Raw genomic sequence first — 16,355 nt, forward strand, 5'->3', positions numbered from 1 at the left:
CATTTCAATGATGACTGACCATATGTTGTCAAGGGCCCTTTGCCCTCCCTTGCAGTGGAGGTCTTTTCATAATTCCTATAAGGATGTTTGTGCCTGCTTGAGGAATGCCTGGAAATCTGTGCCTTTACAAATAAATATCTTCTGTGTGTGTAGATTCTGCAAGTTTGGCTTATCAGCGTGTCCAGAAAGTGGACTGTACCTCCCCTAGGCCTGTGCTTATTCTAGGACCTTTACTTGATGCTGTGAAAGACATGCTGGTCAAAGAATCCCCTGGGAAATTTTGCAGATGTCCTCTTGGTAAGTATGCAAATATAGCAAATTTACTCATGTTTGGGATACACAGTAGTAACGTCTGTATAAATCAACAAAATGACAACACGAGGATGGATAACACCCCAAGAATCTGAATTTGCAGACATTGTGTTCTTAGCCTTGTTCTGTGCCTAAGGAACAGTAATGAAAGGGGATCTCTTCTGTGCAACAGAGGTGATGAAAGCTTCCCAGCAAGCCATTGAGCGAGGTGTGAAGGATTGTCTGTTTATTGACTACAAACGGAGGAGTGGACATTTTGATGTGACAACTGTAGCTTCAATAAAAGAGATAACAGAAAAGGTAAGTCAATTTTAATGCTGTAGTTCTTTGTACAGTTTACATACTTATGTTGGGGGGGTGGAAATTATGGTAGCAGCATCATCCTTTAAGACATTCAGAGAACTGTTACACAGGCTGCTAAATAAAATAAAACTTACCTTACTTTTGCATGTGACTATTTAAAATGAGCTCACCTTTGTAGAAACTTTTACAGTATTACTAAATAAAGTTAGAAATAATTTTCTTTAATTCATCCTCTATCACCTCCAAAAAAGGATTTAATTTTTTTAACTATTCCATTAATGCAGTCCTATAGAATATAAGCATCATCATAATCCTGGAGACACATGTTACCTGAAGGCTGTTCACTGCTTACAGTTTTCAATCAAACCACATGTAAAGTCCCATTAATGCTTGTGTTTGCTTATAATTTCTGAAAGAGAAAATTAATAGGAATATTTAAACTTGGGAAAAATGTAATGCATATATTTCAGTCTGAGTTTTCATTTCCTAAGTTCTTCAAGTACTTTTTTTCAGGTCAGTGCATGCTTTTGGTACTATGAATGCAATTTCTTGCGGTTTTTCATCTTTTTCTTTTGTTATAAATCCTTTGGGTGCAAATTGCTCAGTAGTCCCAAAATGCTGTATGTATGGCAAAACTCTGTTGGGTTGCTATGATTTTTAAGTAGGGGAAGAAATGGGGGATTTGCATGTGTGCTTGTGCTCTTTAACTGAATGAGTGTTTTGCATTTACATTTGATCTTAGGATTGTCATTGTCTGCTTGACATCGCTCCTCATGCCATCGAACGGCTCCACAGTGTTCATATCTACCCTATTGTAATTTTTATTCGCTACAAAAATGCTAAACAAATCAAGTAAGTCTGTGAGGGGTATAGTTCAGGAATGTTTATTCTACCTTAAAATAAGTCTGAGTTTATTGTTTCATCCTAGTAATCTTAAATCTCTTAGGACGGCCACTGAGGTTGGCTCAGTTGGTCAGAGCCTGGGGCTAATAACACCAGGATTGTGGGTTCTGTCCACTTGCTGAAGAGCTGGACTCAGTGATCCTTCCGGGTCCCTTCCAACTCTGAACATATGTGATTCTGTAAAATGAGGAAAATGGTCCTTATAAAGCCCACTGTGAGGTATATGGTCTTAACTTCATTTGGGTTGCATGACAATTAAGTGACTCTATCAAAGAAATCCATCAAGACCAAACTAAATGTCCTCTAGGAGGATCTTTGCTGACCTTTGTGGTACATTGTAAGACTGATACAGATGAGATCCATTGATGCATTGACCATGACAAAGAAGTGTTCTTCATGTTCTTAGAAGGGCCAAGAGTATGGATGCAGTTCCAATTGTTTCATAGCCTCAGCTTTCCCACCTTCATTCTCCAGTAAACAAAGCAAGGGAAGTCCCCTTTTGCCACAAAGTGCACATGCTGTGGTCTTCTCAGGCTGTGTTCTTTCAGTAATTGTGAAATTCCTGTTTGAATATAGCCAGGAACAGAGCACAGGATGTGCAAATGCCAGTCCCTCCCCTGATGTTTGAAAAAGCTTTCACACAGTGTGATAGATTGATTTGGCAAGAAGGGAAATAATCTCCCAACATGAATATTGAGAAACACTTTGCTAAGAGATCTTATACTTGTGCTGTCTTTGTATCTAAAGTTGAAGACTTCTTATATTCTTGATCTGTAGGTAAATTTGTCTACTATCTCTTTAATAAAGAAGATAATTATTACTACTGTAAAGTGGAAACAGGACATAGAGCAATGAGGTGTATTTCATTACCACCATAGGATTGCGTGCTTAAATAATAAATAGTACTTTCATGTCTTGACCCCCTTTGGAAGTGAAATTGTGACCATTACAGCTGTTTCCTTTTTTTGGAAAGGTACAGTGGTCAAACTAATCAAGTAAGAATTTCTGGCAGTCATCAGTATAAGTTGCAGTGGCACATTTTGGCTACTTGTTGTGGACACCAAAAGTTTGTCCAAACACCCTTTTACATACAGCACAAGTTCTATTGGCATTCTCTGAAATGCACACAGCAATGATAGGTTAGTTTAGTAATTATATTTTTAAATAATTATTTTGCCATTTGCATTTCTCTGGGTTTTTTTTTTAATATTTTATTTTCAAGAGCTTGCATAATAGAAAAAGAGGCATCTCAAAAATGTGTCATAGATATGATAACATGGAAATACTGTATTTACTTGATGCTCGATAGTTCCCTAGCCCTTAGGGTGGTACTTGTGCCCAGCTTTGTGTAAGAATTACTAGCGTGTATATGAGATGATGGTCCGATTCATATGAACTGGAAAAAAATATATTCTTTCTTAATCTGCTGCCTCCTAGTCTCTGAAACTTTAAAGAACTGAAATGATCATGATGACTGCTGATACTGCTGAAACACAGTAGATGGCACTCTGGGCCTGGGAGTCTGCTTGCATGTGAATTAGCCTTTCCTATTCACCCAACTAGAGGCACTCTTTTCAAGTCCATTAAAAAATTACTTATAGAAGGTGTTTTGTGTTTTTTTTTTTCTTTTGTTTGTGGTTTTTTTTTTCAGAGAGCAAAAAGACCCAATCTTCCTGAGGGACAAAGTTACACAAAAGCATTCCAAAGAACAATTTGAGACAGCTCAAAAAATAGAACAGGAGTATAGCAAGTACTTTACAGGTTCGTATTCAATCAAATTTTCAGTAGGAACGCAGTGGTAATTTAATCCATTTGCATTTTAATTCAGAAGATCAATGTCCTTTCAATGAGCATCTTGATTTTTTCATTCTGCCTTCTCTTTTGATGAACTCATGTTCTGTTATTTTATTTTACCAGAAGAGGAAATGTCAAGATAGAAATCTCCTTTGTTCTGAATGTTATAATCTTATGGTCTAAAGAGGTTCTGAAAAGGTTTTTATTACTAGCCAGTAGTATAGAAAGTATGGTCAAGATTTGATGATTTGACATTGTATTGTCAGTGTTATACCATGTAAGGAGTAGAAGGTTTTTCTCAATTGTGAAAATCAAACAAAACAACAGAAACCCTTGGTAGTTTAAACTAACAAATGATGATTGCCAAAGGTCCGTTCCACCCCCAACTCTTCTGTAATTGTGTGATTTTGATTTGTGAGCCATACTTTAAATGTTTCAACAATGGAAAAAAATTGTCCAAGGTTTCTTGAGCATATATTGTAATTTGGAATAATTAAATTCAACTTTAGAAGCCTCTTTAACTTCATAAAATCATGAAATCAGTCTTGGATTGTAGTATTTTTACTAGAGGAAAAAAAACAAAAGTGTTTGGAGATTGTTCATTTCAGAGTATACTTCCATGGGGTTCCACATATCTAGAATTTTATCACCACTTTTCTGAATGTATCTTGATGTTCATGGCAGCAAAATTTAAATAGAAAAACAAACACCCTAGCTAGCCAAAACCTAACTTTTCATCTCCTGAACAATGGTATTCTTACAGAAATATTTTGAGGCATAACTGCCAAGTGCAGACAGACAAAAGGGTGTGTTTAGTTTAGAGCTCTCTTTGCATCGTGAGAGAAGCCATGTGTTCTCAACAAAGTGTTATGTAATAGCCATACAAATGTTTTTTACATGGTGGGTACTAAACCTACAGAGAACTTGACGTGCACATGGCCAAATTGCTTCACCACATGTTATCTTCTGCTTCTTGCTTAGTCATTTGTGGCATTTTAGTTTGACCCTGACAGTGGAAGGGGCACTCAGTCCAAGAGAGTCTTATGTGTGTCTTCTCACGTGCCCTGTGGGAAGGGTCTCCTTCTGTTGGTGCCACTGTGCAGTGGACTCCAGCTGTCTGAAGCACTTCCAGATGCTGGTAGTCAGAGAGGGTTGCTGTTCAAATTGCACTGACATTGAAGCTTGTTGAAGTTACAATACTGTGCATGAAATAAGCCTGTAGATAGCATGTGGCTAGATATAAGCATGTTGTCCCTGTTAGATTAGTCATGGAGCTATAAGTCACGCTCTCTTTAACTACTAAGAGCTCTTTAACTGCTTCATGGACACCAGTTTTTGACTAATGACTTCACAGTTGGCTTTGTTTCCTCTACCAAGTTGCAAACACAGTGTGTAATCTTAATAATTTCTTGCTTGCCATTTGTCACTGTCCATAGACCTTTTCAGTTACTGTATTCTGTATCCAAAGTCACCAGACATCATTAACTGTGGTGTATATTGCAGAGCCAAATATTATATATTTATGTGACATCATATTTTTTCTTTTCAAAAAGAAAAATTATACCTTAAGCTGTGTAAGACTTTCCATACTTTTTCAACATTAGTGATAGCTGTAGCCAGAGGCTTTGCTGGCTGACATACTTCTCAAGTCATGAAGTTCCTCTGTTTTTAAGTATTGAAGACAGTATGTTCTCCTTTCATGTGTCAGTGGTGGCATTTTACTTCTTGTGTTTAGCAAGGGTAGAATAAAAGGTGTTCATTTATCTTGTGAATTGATTTTCAGGGAGTTGCTTGCTGTTGGCATTTTGTTCCTTGCATCTGGTTGATGATAAGAATTGGAGTAGCAACCACTGCTGTTTTATTTAGCTCAGCGATCTGTGAGCTGCTCATAATTTACTTCTAATATTTGTAAATAGTGTCTAGTTGCTACAGCTATAGTCTCTATGTATATTACCCCGTAAATATAAAACTCTTAGCACCACATGTTGAACAGAGAAAGTTTATTATAGCAGGTTCTGACCATCTTTAGACTTAAACTTTGCCACCTGATGCCTCTGAAAATAGTACATGGAGGCCACTTACAAAACAGTTGTCTTAGCTGATTATAGCCATCAGTTCCTTGACTTCCCTGGATTGTTTTAGGAGCTAGTAGAAGAAACTGTGTGTTGAATGCTTGACCTCTTTGCTCTGTTTATTTTTTTTTAAACAGAGACATGCATCTGTCAGATACTGAGTTGAGTTGCTTAATTCTCATCTGTTGATAAACACTTTGCAGATAAATGCAGAAGACTGTTCTTGGTAATTACTCAAACCTGTTTGTTCCAGTCTCATTTGAATGTGGGGTTTCTTCTTCTCCAGGCATTGTCCAGGGAGGAGCCCTTTCAAGCATTTGCACTCAGATTATGACAACTGTCGACCAAGAACAAAACAAGGTCCTGTGGATCCCAGCTGGCCCACTATAGATTTATTTTGCTGTGAAACTACTTTCCAGGTGTAAATAACCAACTAACTTTCTACCCAACGGACTCAGTTGATTTCTGTCTTTTTAAAGATATCCATAAGTGATTTCTGTTTCGTGAAGGGGAATGATAACACTGAACACACGAGGACCTGACGAGGCATGTGGGAAGGGGCAGATCACTTCACCAAGCTTGTCTCTCACATCGTACGTGTACACATGACAGCTTGTCACGAGCGTTGTGACCTGTGTGTACTTCTCCAAGAGTAACGAATTTAACAATGCTGCAAAACCCTGTAGAATGACACGTTTACAAAAACCTTTTCAAAGTATTTGGTTCTTGCTGTTTACTTGAATGTCTTTTTGTTTTGTTTTGTTCTTTTTTTAACTCTGTGTCCTTTCACTTAATGAGGTAACTCTCCAAAGTGGAGTGAAATTTCTGAGTATGAGCGGGCAGTTTATGCGCAGTGTGACTCTTAGTTACAATTTTGATCATTTCTAAGCACATTGTTGACTTGACAACCAGGTAATAACGTGGGATTGAATCGGTACGTCTTCGGAGTAAGCTCAAAAGGAAGTACACTCCTACACAGGGCAGACCACTGTTTGTATCCTGTCAATGCTTGTCTGTCAAAGATATCGTTTCTTGTTTTATGCATGAAGCTAATATTTAAACATCATAATGTATCTAAGCAATCCAAGTTTAACATGTGTTGACAAATAATAATTTTTGGTTGTTGGGCCTGGATTAAGTACAGGTGGGGTAGAATCATAAACTAGGCCTAGCATGCTGTGTTCTGTCACTTTTAGATACTGTAAATATGGAAAGCTTATGTTGGTGCAATTTTGCAGGGTAATTCTTAAGCTTTGTACTTCAGTGTGTAGCATTCACATAGACTGTTTTTATTTAAGAGCAGACACAGTTTTAGGGCTTTGATTAAAAGCCTTTAGAAAGGTACTAAATTGTTAGTGTTTTCACTGTCAAAAAATAAGTGATCGTTTAGTTTTGGTTGCAATACTTATTTACCTGTTGTACCAAACTCTGTTATATCGGTTCCCTTTTTGTTTTTTTGCACTTCTGACTCTATGTTCCTGACACAGGTTTTGTACCTGTTTCTTCTGTCTCATGTGCCATGTCTCCAGGGTACTGTATTTTAATTGTTTTTAAAATATTATTTGAATAGACCTGCTTCTCAGTCACTGTTTCTAACATTTCATTATGTAGGGTTTCTAATTTTACACTACAGGCTGTAATTTTGCTTCTGGTTGCAGCTTTTATAATTAAAAAAAGGGATTCTTCTTGCACAGTTCTTCAAGAAAGATCTGGTCCTAAATTTAAATACTGTTTTACAGTTGCTATTTTATAGTTCAAAATACTTTTTATAGTATTTATATAGTTACACACTATATACAGTATTCTGAACTATAAAAACATCTAAAATATATATAGTATTTTATATAGTATTACACCATACTATTATAATACTGTATATATAAATAAATATGAAATTGAATGGATGAAGTACTTCTCATGGTGAGGGACAGAAGTTGTTTTTTGTTTATCTCAATTTTTTGTTTGTTTTGTTTCTTTTTTAAAGTTCGTGATCAGAGTAGACTCCAGTGGTACAACTGAAACAGACAGGTACTGTTCTGACATGAATTTTTCTGTACTAAATGAAAATGTCACTTTGTATCAAAAAAAAGTTAAAGAAACTGATTACTAAATAAAGGTCAATTTCTGTAACTTCACTTGTGTGTAATGGTTGCATAGAGCTCATGCTCTTCTTAACTCTGTTTAGCTGAGTCCTCATACAAGGTTTGAATTTCTGACTAAAATTGGCATATCCACCTGATAGTTTCAAATACCCACCATGAGAAGAACAAGTTTGTTTTGTGCTCTTGCCTGTCCTTGGATGCATAAATACCAGAGATGTTTGCAAACTGTAGGAGACAAGAAGTTAGGCGTTGGTTTGTGTTAACATTTTTAATGTTCTGGCCCATTGGTGTCAAGGATTTCAGATGGAAGTGCCAGTTGATTGGATGGAGGCTTTAACTGAAGAATGATTCTATCACTGATATTTCCAAGGGAGTGTCATTAGGGAAAAATGAGAATATTAGCTCAAAGGCACATTGTAGAATGCTCTCAGTTTTTACACTTCTGACTTTCCAGTCTCTTTTGTTCACTGAGTTACCTGAAAGCCTAGGAAGGATAGTTATTATGTACTAACTTTTCTGCTTTATCAGTTTCTTTATTCTCAGATGCCAGATAGTCAGCTTCAGCATGAACCCAGTTTGTGGATGGGCAAGTCTTGTAATCTGCATAACTAGTAATAGCCTTTAGTCATAAGGACTTGCACCTTACCTGCTCTTGAAAAAACCACACCTTGGTAACATCATCTAATAGGGGATGAAGAAAAGGAGAATAGGCAGGTTCTGGCAGGTAGGTAACAGCCATACATTGCATATCTTCTATCACAACCAAGTAGCAGTGAAGTCGTGACTGAACACTAGGAAGAGATGCCTTTAGCTCAGATCAGGAGTTTCCTGATATACCATTTTCTTTTACAATATTATATGCCAGACATAAATTTACCCCTTGTTCTGGAAAGAGTAACTCTGTCCAGATATTTAAATAAAGAATATAGTTAATGTGGGTATTTTAAAAAGAGTTTCAAAATAGTAACGTTAGAAACAAAAAGTGTGAAAAGTTCACCTTATGCTTACAAGCCACAGTTGAGCATGTGTGACTGCAGGTAGAGTTACCTAGAAATAAAAATCTTCGGACTTTATTTTTCCACAGCTGAACTGACATAAAATGGCTGAAGATACTGCAGCCCATCTATGTGTGATTTGTTGTTAATATGTTGACAAACATCTTCTTGCTTTCAAACCTTTACATTCTGTTTGCATTGACCTGAATTGCAGGGCAAGTGTTTGCCTGATCCAAAATTACCCTGTGACAGCTGCCAATCTCTCTGCCTCAGACAAGGGTTCTTTTTCAGTGCCTGATAAAGTTGGAGGCCATATCCTAATCCTTTGTTGTGAATGCAAGCATTGCTTTAAGCAGTCTTGAACAGTTCTCCTAGGTCTGTCTCTGATGGATGTATTCGTGGCTAAAATACCATCTTGTAATATTTTCTGGAGTTATGTTTAAGGCTCCATGTAATTTCTACAATTCTGTGCCTACACTTCACATGGACAGCTTCTGTTGCAATAGACTCACACTGGAGAAATACGCGCTGGCTTGGAAACTAAAGAGAATACTCTGAAAAATACAGATACCCAATAGGCTTTGGTCTTGTGCAACAGCTAGTGAAGGCTCCAGAACTGCAACAGAAGTTTCTGAAGAGCAGAAAAAAGGTGCTTGGCCTCTTGTAAATTTTCTTAGGCTGCTGTGCCCATGAGTGTGAGTTTCTTACTCATTTGATTGGGTTTTTTTCCAATGTGAACTTGTTTATCATTTTGTTTATAAAACAGCTGAAAAAGTACATTTTTTATAACATCTGGTAAGTAACTTTTGAGCTATTCAATTTGTCTTTCTCTTGATCACAAAGAGATGCTTTTGCTGACACGACACAAATGATGTGAGCATGAATCCAAAAACCAGGTGAACAGGGGATCCTGTTACTTAAGTGTGAAAATACCAGCTTCATCTGGGATTGTTCATATCTGTTTTAACAAACAATTCCTTACAAGCTTTTGTAAGAGTAGTTGTTTTTTACAGTACCTATAATTTTAGATGAGGACTGGAACTTGATATTTAGACAACTTCATCAGTTGTCTATGTGGATCCTTTTCTTGAGGCAAACTGTGGATAAACTGTGGTTAACTGTGGAAGCATACTGTGACTAAAGAAATTTAAAACATTTTCAGTTCTGCAGTTATCTTGTAGACTTTGAGTGTGGAAGATGATTATTTAATTTTTTAAAAAATATTTATTTAAGCTTATTACTTAACTCACTTGAAAAAACAGTAAGAAGAGGTGCATTAGAGTTTTTTCATGTTTCCTTAGATCTCATTCAATTAAGCAATTTTAATTAATTTTTCTCTACAAAATGCACCTGTTAAAGATGAAGAGGAAACTCACTTGAAAAAACAGTAAGAAAAGGTGCATTAGAGTTTTTTTTTCACGTTTCCTTAGATCTCATTCAATTAAGCAATTTTAATTAATTTTTCTCTACAAAATGCACCTGTTAAAGATGAAGAGGTTTTATCCTCCTGTGTAAAGTGTGAATTTCTAGGTGATTTTTTTAACAAGATGTACACACAGGTTTTTAAAATATGAGTCTTTATTCTAAAAATGTAGGAGGGTAAATTGAAGAGACATAACTGTTTCAAGAATCGAATCATTAAAATCTCAGTACTATATAGCCTAGTCACTTCATATTATGGTGAATTATCTGCCATTGATATGTTTTATTAACAGTACATTATATGCTGAATGTGTGTGTTCACAGAGATATTTTCTTTGTCTAGCATATTGAAGAAAATAGCATCAAGGGCTGAGGAAGCTTTCAAAGATAGTGTGTCTTCATTTTTGACCCTTTTCCTTCCCTGGCTCACAATATGAAGTGTCCCACAGTGCTGCTGCTGCTAGTTAAGAAAAGCAACCCACCCAAGCCTGAAACAACACCCCCCCCAGCCCTGCCAAACCCAATGCACAAAACAACTCCTTTCCCATCAAACTCCACTTCCAAAGTGTCCAACTTGGCTCTTTTATGACTTCATGTCCTTCCTGTCTTCCTGAAGATACATGAAACTTGCATGAAAAAGGAAAGAGAGCAGTTTACTCTGAATTCACAAACATATTTCATATTTCTCCAGAATTAGAAACAAGTCTGTCAAAATGTTAAATTCTTTCAACAGCTTGAAAAAAAAAGTTTCTTGATAATATCACACTTATATTTGCAATAGCTTTTTTTTAATTTTAAATTTTCTTTTTCAGTGCAAATGTTAATGACATACCTTATGTAATATTCCCAATGCCCTTTCTCTGAAGGTAGGGAATGATCAGCTTTCTGAAGATGATGACTTTGATCTTCAGAGTAAGTGTCCTTTTTCTTGGCAACTTTTGCACCTCATTTTCCTGCAGGTTAATCTTTGCTTGTTAGCAATAACAGCAATCAGTTAAAATTATCTTTATTCCTTCATTTGACAAATCTGTTTCGTCCGCAAATGCTTACCATTTGAGGTCAGCAGTTAGCTCAATCATCAGATTTTTTTTTAACCAGGTTGAGACGATATTTGTATCCCACTGTGATAAACTTAAGGTATTAGGTTTCCAGCTTGAACCAGGTTGAGACTTGAGACGACATTTGTATCCCACTGTGATAAACTTAAGGTATTAGGTTTCCAGCTTGTCTTTTTGGCTGTAAGAAATAAAAGGCTGAAAATGCTTTGTTGTTTTTTTTTTTTTTTATCTAAATACGTGCAAGGAGTTTAAATGTGATTGTAAGTTTTATAGTTTTGTGATGAAAATAACTGTTAGTTATAACATTTTGAGAGGATAATTCCAACAAAGTCAGCCAAGAGATCCTAAGGTAAGAGAGAAAATTGTCCTCTGCTGTGAAAATAGGATTTAAGAGTGCCAGCAATTGCTCATATCATTATAGTAACAAGTAGGTTTGTGATGCAAAGATGAGTAAGTGCAATTGCTGAAGAAACCAAACACATGGAGCTGAATTCTAGAAAGGTGATGAAAACTGCATGTTCTCAGCAACTGCCGAGGTTGGTCCCGTGGTGGCAAATGTGTATCACTTTTATCTGGGGTTGGCTGAACTGTATGGCCTTGAAGAGCTTCTGGCTGAAAATATATTTCTAGTATTCAGATGAATTCTCATACTTTTATACTCTGACTTGTGCTGCATTAAAAAATGTGTTGTTAATAGCTGCAATTATAATGTGATCTGTTGAAACCTGCTCTGACTGATTTTCAGTTCAATTATTTAGAACTCATTTGTCAGGGTGGTACCACATATTTCGTGCTTGAGTGACTGTTTTACAGCTGCAAAATAATTCAAATGAAGTTGTAAAAATCAGTTGGACATCCTCCCCTCCTCCTGGTCTTTACATGGCAGTTTCCCTCAGAGCTGCAAGAGTTGAACTGCCATGAGTTCACTTGAATTCCTGTCTGATGTTGACACTGCTCTACTGTCCTGCACAGTGATCAGAGCTGTTCCCTGACAGTGTGGGGTGAGGAGGCATTGAGTGAAATCTAGCAAACTGCTTCCAGTTCTGGCTCCATAGGGCAGTTCTTTCTTTGCCTTCCAGAGCCAAAATGGGGTTTCTGATGGGCAATTGCTGCTGTCTTTTTCCTTTCAGTAGTCCCTTTTCTGCTGTGTAACCATACACAGACACTGAGTTTTGTCAAGTGCTCTGTGAAGATTAGGAGTGAGGTTGTAGTTTGTGAGAGCTGTATTATGGGTACATCACAAACTTTCCCCTTCTTTTACTGCTACATGTGGCTTTAGTTTTCCTTTGCTTTATAGTATTTCTATCACTAGTAGATAAACCTTCTTTCAAGGTATGTCCCTTATGCAGTGCAGCTTTTCCTGTTTGCCCCATTCCTTGCTTTATGCTTCGCTTACACATCTAAACTCTCAAAGATATTTTTTCCATTGCTGATGCAACCTAATCCGTCCCTTCCTTGCCGTGTTATCTAATGCTGAAGTATTTTGGGACATTATGTAAAGTCTGTTTGTTTCACAAAGCATACTATGTGGTTATATATTAATCACTGGTTTGATTTTAAACACTTCTTGTCCTCATTGCTGATGATCTCGTGAGCAGCAGTGGCTAATCCACTCCAGCATTCAGCAGCCAGCAGTTTCAGGTGATGTTTTAGCAAGGTCTGCGTGTCTGCAGTTTCTGAAAGTGGTGCCTTGCTATGTTTCCAGCAGTGTCAGCAGTCCATTTGTAGCAGGACATACTCGGTAAGCAACAGAAGACAACTTGAGAAAGTCCACAAACCTGCCTTAAGATTTTTTTGACCTCTGCTGGCTTACAGAGGTTTCAGTCTTTGGATTGATTTGGATTTCCCTCTGCACTATTCACATTCTGTGATAAGCCAGCACTGACTGATAAGGTATGCAGAGGTACAGCTGAATTGATTTGCTGCAAATTACTGAGATCCACAAATGGTGCCTGACCTTCACTAGAAATGAGCTAATACAAGTCTAATTTTGACCTGTTTTGCTATCACATAGAATATTACTGGAGTTACAAGAGGACAGTTTATAGAGATTTCTGAAATACTAAAATTTGCCAGAAGTAACCATTTTTATCTTTTTTTCCCCACCCTATTCTTGCCCTAAAGCCCAATTTTTAGTTAGCACCCTCTGTAATGTCAGCCATTTCAAGATGCAGGTAGTCTATAATACACAATATGGTGGAAAGAACAAGAGCTGCAGCAAACCACTGTTGAATGTTGCAAGTCATGGGCCTTTAAAATCCTTTTTCAATTCTCTTAGGATTTCTCTTTCTGATTGGCTCCTTATACAACTTTCTTGAAAAAATTAAGATGGGGTTTTGAAAGTTATTTTCTTTCTTGTTTTTAGTGCTGTGGTAATAAGACTTTCGATATCTGGCTCCCTTATTTTAAAAAATCTGTTGTCCAAACCAAAAGCATCTGTGGCACCTTAATACTTGTTCCTGTGAAAATACTATTTTAACTTCTCTGCCTCAGGGTATGTACTTCATTATGTAGACTACTTTCAGCTTCTGTTTTATTAGATGTAAGCCTCATCCATTTCAATGATTTGGGATTTATGACTTTTTCTTACCCCCTGCTATTTATGAGATGTGGTTTTTTGTGTTTAAATCAAGGTTTTTTCCTATCATAACCCATCAACCAGATTGATGGTGTGAATTCATGGTTGCACAGTCACTCTAAACTGAAGCGTCATGTTTCTCAGTGGGGAAACAAGTTAGACCAGCTAAGTTATCCAGTGTGGGACTGCCCATTTAATGTATTTATGTCCCTGTGTTTTGTGAGTGGAGCATTTTTCTCTCTTTTTTTTTTCTGTAAGTTTTAAAATTCTAATTCTGCAGACACCACACACACCAAGAAAGTGTCTTGAAAATCAGTGGCTCTACAGATAAGTAATTGACTAATACATGATTTGTTAATCAGTGTGAAAGAGAAAATGGCAAAATAGTTTAAAGTGAAGCTGATGGGTTATATAAAATCGACAAACCCCTGGTGCTCTGTTTTCAATATAGCCTTGTATCTAATTTTAATATACCTGCCTTAAAAGGGTGTTAGCCTGAAAGTTACATTTGGAAAATAAAAGCTCTAGAATGGGATACTTAATTTAATAAGCATTGAAATGACACATTCCTCAAAAGGAAAGGTGTTCTATTTCATCTAGGTCTTTACTGTTTTCCTGAAAGATGATCAGTAATTTCTGAAAAATAAAGTACCCTTTAAAAGATGCCTCAAGCCAGCTACTGAAAACAGGAGTTATGCTACATAATTGCTCATCATTCAAAGCTGATGCTTGTGGATTTTTTTCTATGTGTGGTACACAATGTAAAGTGATTAGAGAAAAAAATTATTTCTGGTATGTGAGAGAGAATAAATGTTTCTTTTCACAGTGTTCTAATACAGCAGTACAGAAACAGGAAAAAAAAACAGAAAAGGCACTAAAAAGCATTTCTTCAGCAACATGTGGAATATGACTTGCATTTATCAAATTATTCTTTTAAAATCTGAGAACCTGTCCCTTGATGCAAACTCACACATCAAACACCTCTGACACTATTTATTTTTAGAGTTACAACATCTCATTTACAGTCATTTTATGCTGTATATAGCACTGATTGTTTTTCTTGCAAGATTAAGAGCAGAGTTTTCAACTATCTTCCTCAAGGTCACAAGCCTGGCAGTAAATTCTTCTTTTTTTTTTTTTTTTTTTAAATCATGAAGTACTTCAATAACCAACAAGAAAAACCTTCAAACCAAAATAAAAAAATAGCGCACAAACATGCTTAGGTTTATGAAAATCAAATTATATGTGTTCTAAGACAATTTCTTCCATAAGACAGAAAGTATCAGCAAGATCGATGGTGAGAACTTGCAGCCCTAGTGATGACTCTAAATCAGCAGCTGTCAGGCAAGGCATGGAAAAACAAAGTAACTGAATCTTAAAATAATGTGTGTGGCAGTCTATAATGCAAAATCAGTGGGATTTCAAATATTGTTTTTTCTGAAGGGATTGAAAAGTATTGCATATTGCTTATCTGTAGATCTAAGATTTCTAGTGTGTCAAAGTCAGACACCTATTATGGGCTATTTTATAACAATCACTCTAAATTGATGAAGGCATACTAAGCCTTGTATGGCCAGAGACTTTTAGTTGAGACCAGACAATAATAATCTAGTCTCTCAAGTATGCAAAAAGCATGAGAGAGCATCAGGCTCACTGGCTTAGTGTCAAGTCCTTCTTATAAAAGGTATGACTTAAAATGGAAAGCCTTTGGGACGGTTTATGCAGACTAACTTAATGTGTATAGCCTGTGCAGACAGTTATTTTCCACCTATTCGTGAATACACTAGTTAGAATATTTGACTTTAAACGTAGAGGGGCGCAGAGAGTTCTTTTACTTAGTCAAATAAATACTTTCCAATATTTAACCAGTTTTAATTTATGGGGAACAGATGGCTTGTTTTTTTTTCTTTAGTAATTGTTTTTCCAGAAGATAAGCCTGTATTAAAATTTGTGAGGATTCATGAGCTCTTTTACCACTCAATTAAAAAAAAAAAATGGAACCAAGAGATTTTTTTCAAGCTTCCAAGCCTGTTCGCTTATTATATTCTGCTAGTTTGTTATGCTCTATTTTTTTTTCTTAGAGGCATAGGCTTTCAAACATGTTGTTGCACTCTTCCCTGGAAGGAAATTCTGTAAGTATTCCTAGGATGCAGGCACAACAGAAGCTCACTAAAACTGCCTCTGCTTTTACTCAGGTAAGATGCAATGGCGTCTAATCAAGATGCCAGATGTTGAAAACTCTTTTGACTCCACCTGTGACTAAAATTAAGTGTTCACAATTCCATGAAAATGAAAAGGTTTTGGTTCTGTTTTGGCACTAGTGAATGGTTGGATTTTTATATTTGCATCTTTGTCCCACTAAAACAGACACCTTACTTTTAGGAGCAAGAACAGGAGCTGAAGCCCATCACATTTCAAATGCCCCTGTCAGAAGCATGTTGCTAAGTTCTATTTCAAGTATATTTAGTATTTTGAGCAATGGGAGCAACAGCAGGTAATTTTAACCCTCATAACTGATGTGCTGGTTTGACAAGGTTTTCACAGCAGAAGTCACTGTTGTATAAGCCTTCATGGATACAGTGCTTTTCTCATTATGGAAACATGTACAGCTTGAGTAGCATTTTCCTTTTATGACATATTCAGAGCTCTCTGCAGTCCTTTACAGTATACAAATTTGTAGAGGAAGCCCTCTAAGGCACAAGTTTCTGACATACCAGTGTCTAATTATTTGGACCTTGAGCTTTTCATTTTCACAGTCCAGAATTCAGTGATAACAGCATATTTCCTACTGAAAAGATGCACATTTTTGGGAACCA

General features: G+C 36.6%; 1 protein-coding gene across 3 annotated transcripts in view; it reads left to right on the forward strand.

Moving 5' to 3' along the window:
* Nucleotides 1-7,513, forward strand: part of DLG5 (discs large MAGUK scaffold protein 5) — a 97,664-nt gene extending 90,151 nt beyond the window's left edge. For all 3 annotated transcript variants that reach the window (XM_039727367.1, XM_039727369.1, XM_039727368.1), the window contains 5 exons: nucleotides 154-297; nucleotides 485-612; nucleotides 1,358-1,467; nucleotides 3,170-3,279; nucleotides 5,671-7,513. In XM_039727367.1, coding sequence (XP_039583301.1) covers nucleotides 154-297; nucleotides 485-612; nucleotides 1,358-1,467; nucleotides 3,170-3,279; nucleotides 5,671-5,774 — 596 coding nt within the window. In that variant the 3' untranslated portion in view covers nucleotides 5,775-7,513. The remainder of the gene's footprint in view (nucleotides 1-153; nucleotides 298-484; nucleotides 613-1,357; nucleotides 1,468-3,169; nucleotides 3,280-5,670) is intronic.
* Nucleotides 7,514-16,355: the final 8,842 nt, after the last annotated feature.

Source organism: Passer montanus, unplaced genomic scaffold (genome assembly GCF_014805655.1).
Source record: "Passer montanus isolate IOZ18808 unplaced genomic scaffold, ASM1480565v1 scaffold61, whole genome shotgun sequence".
In the NCBI taxonomy this organism is placed as follows: domain Eukaryota; kingdom Metazoa; phylum Chordata; class Aves; order Passeriformes; family Passeridae; genus Passer; species Passer montanus.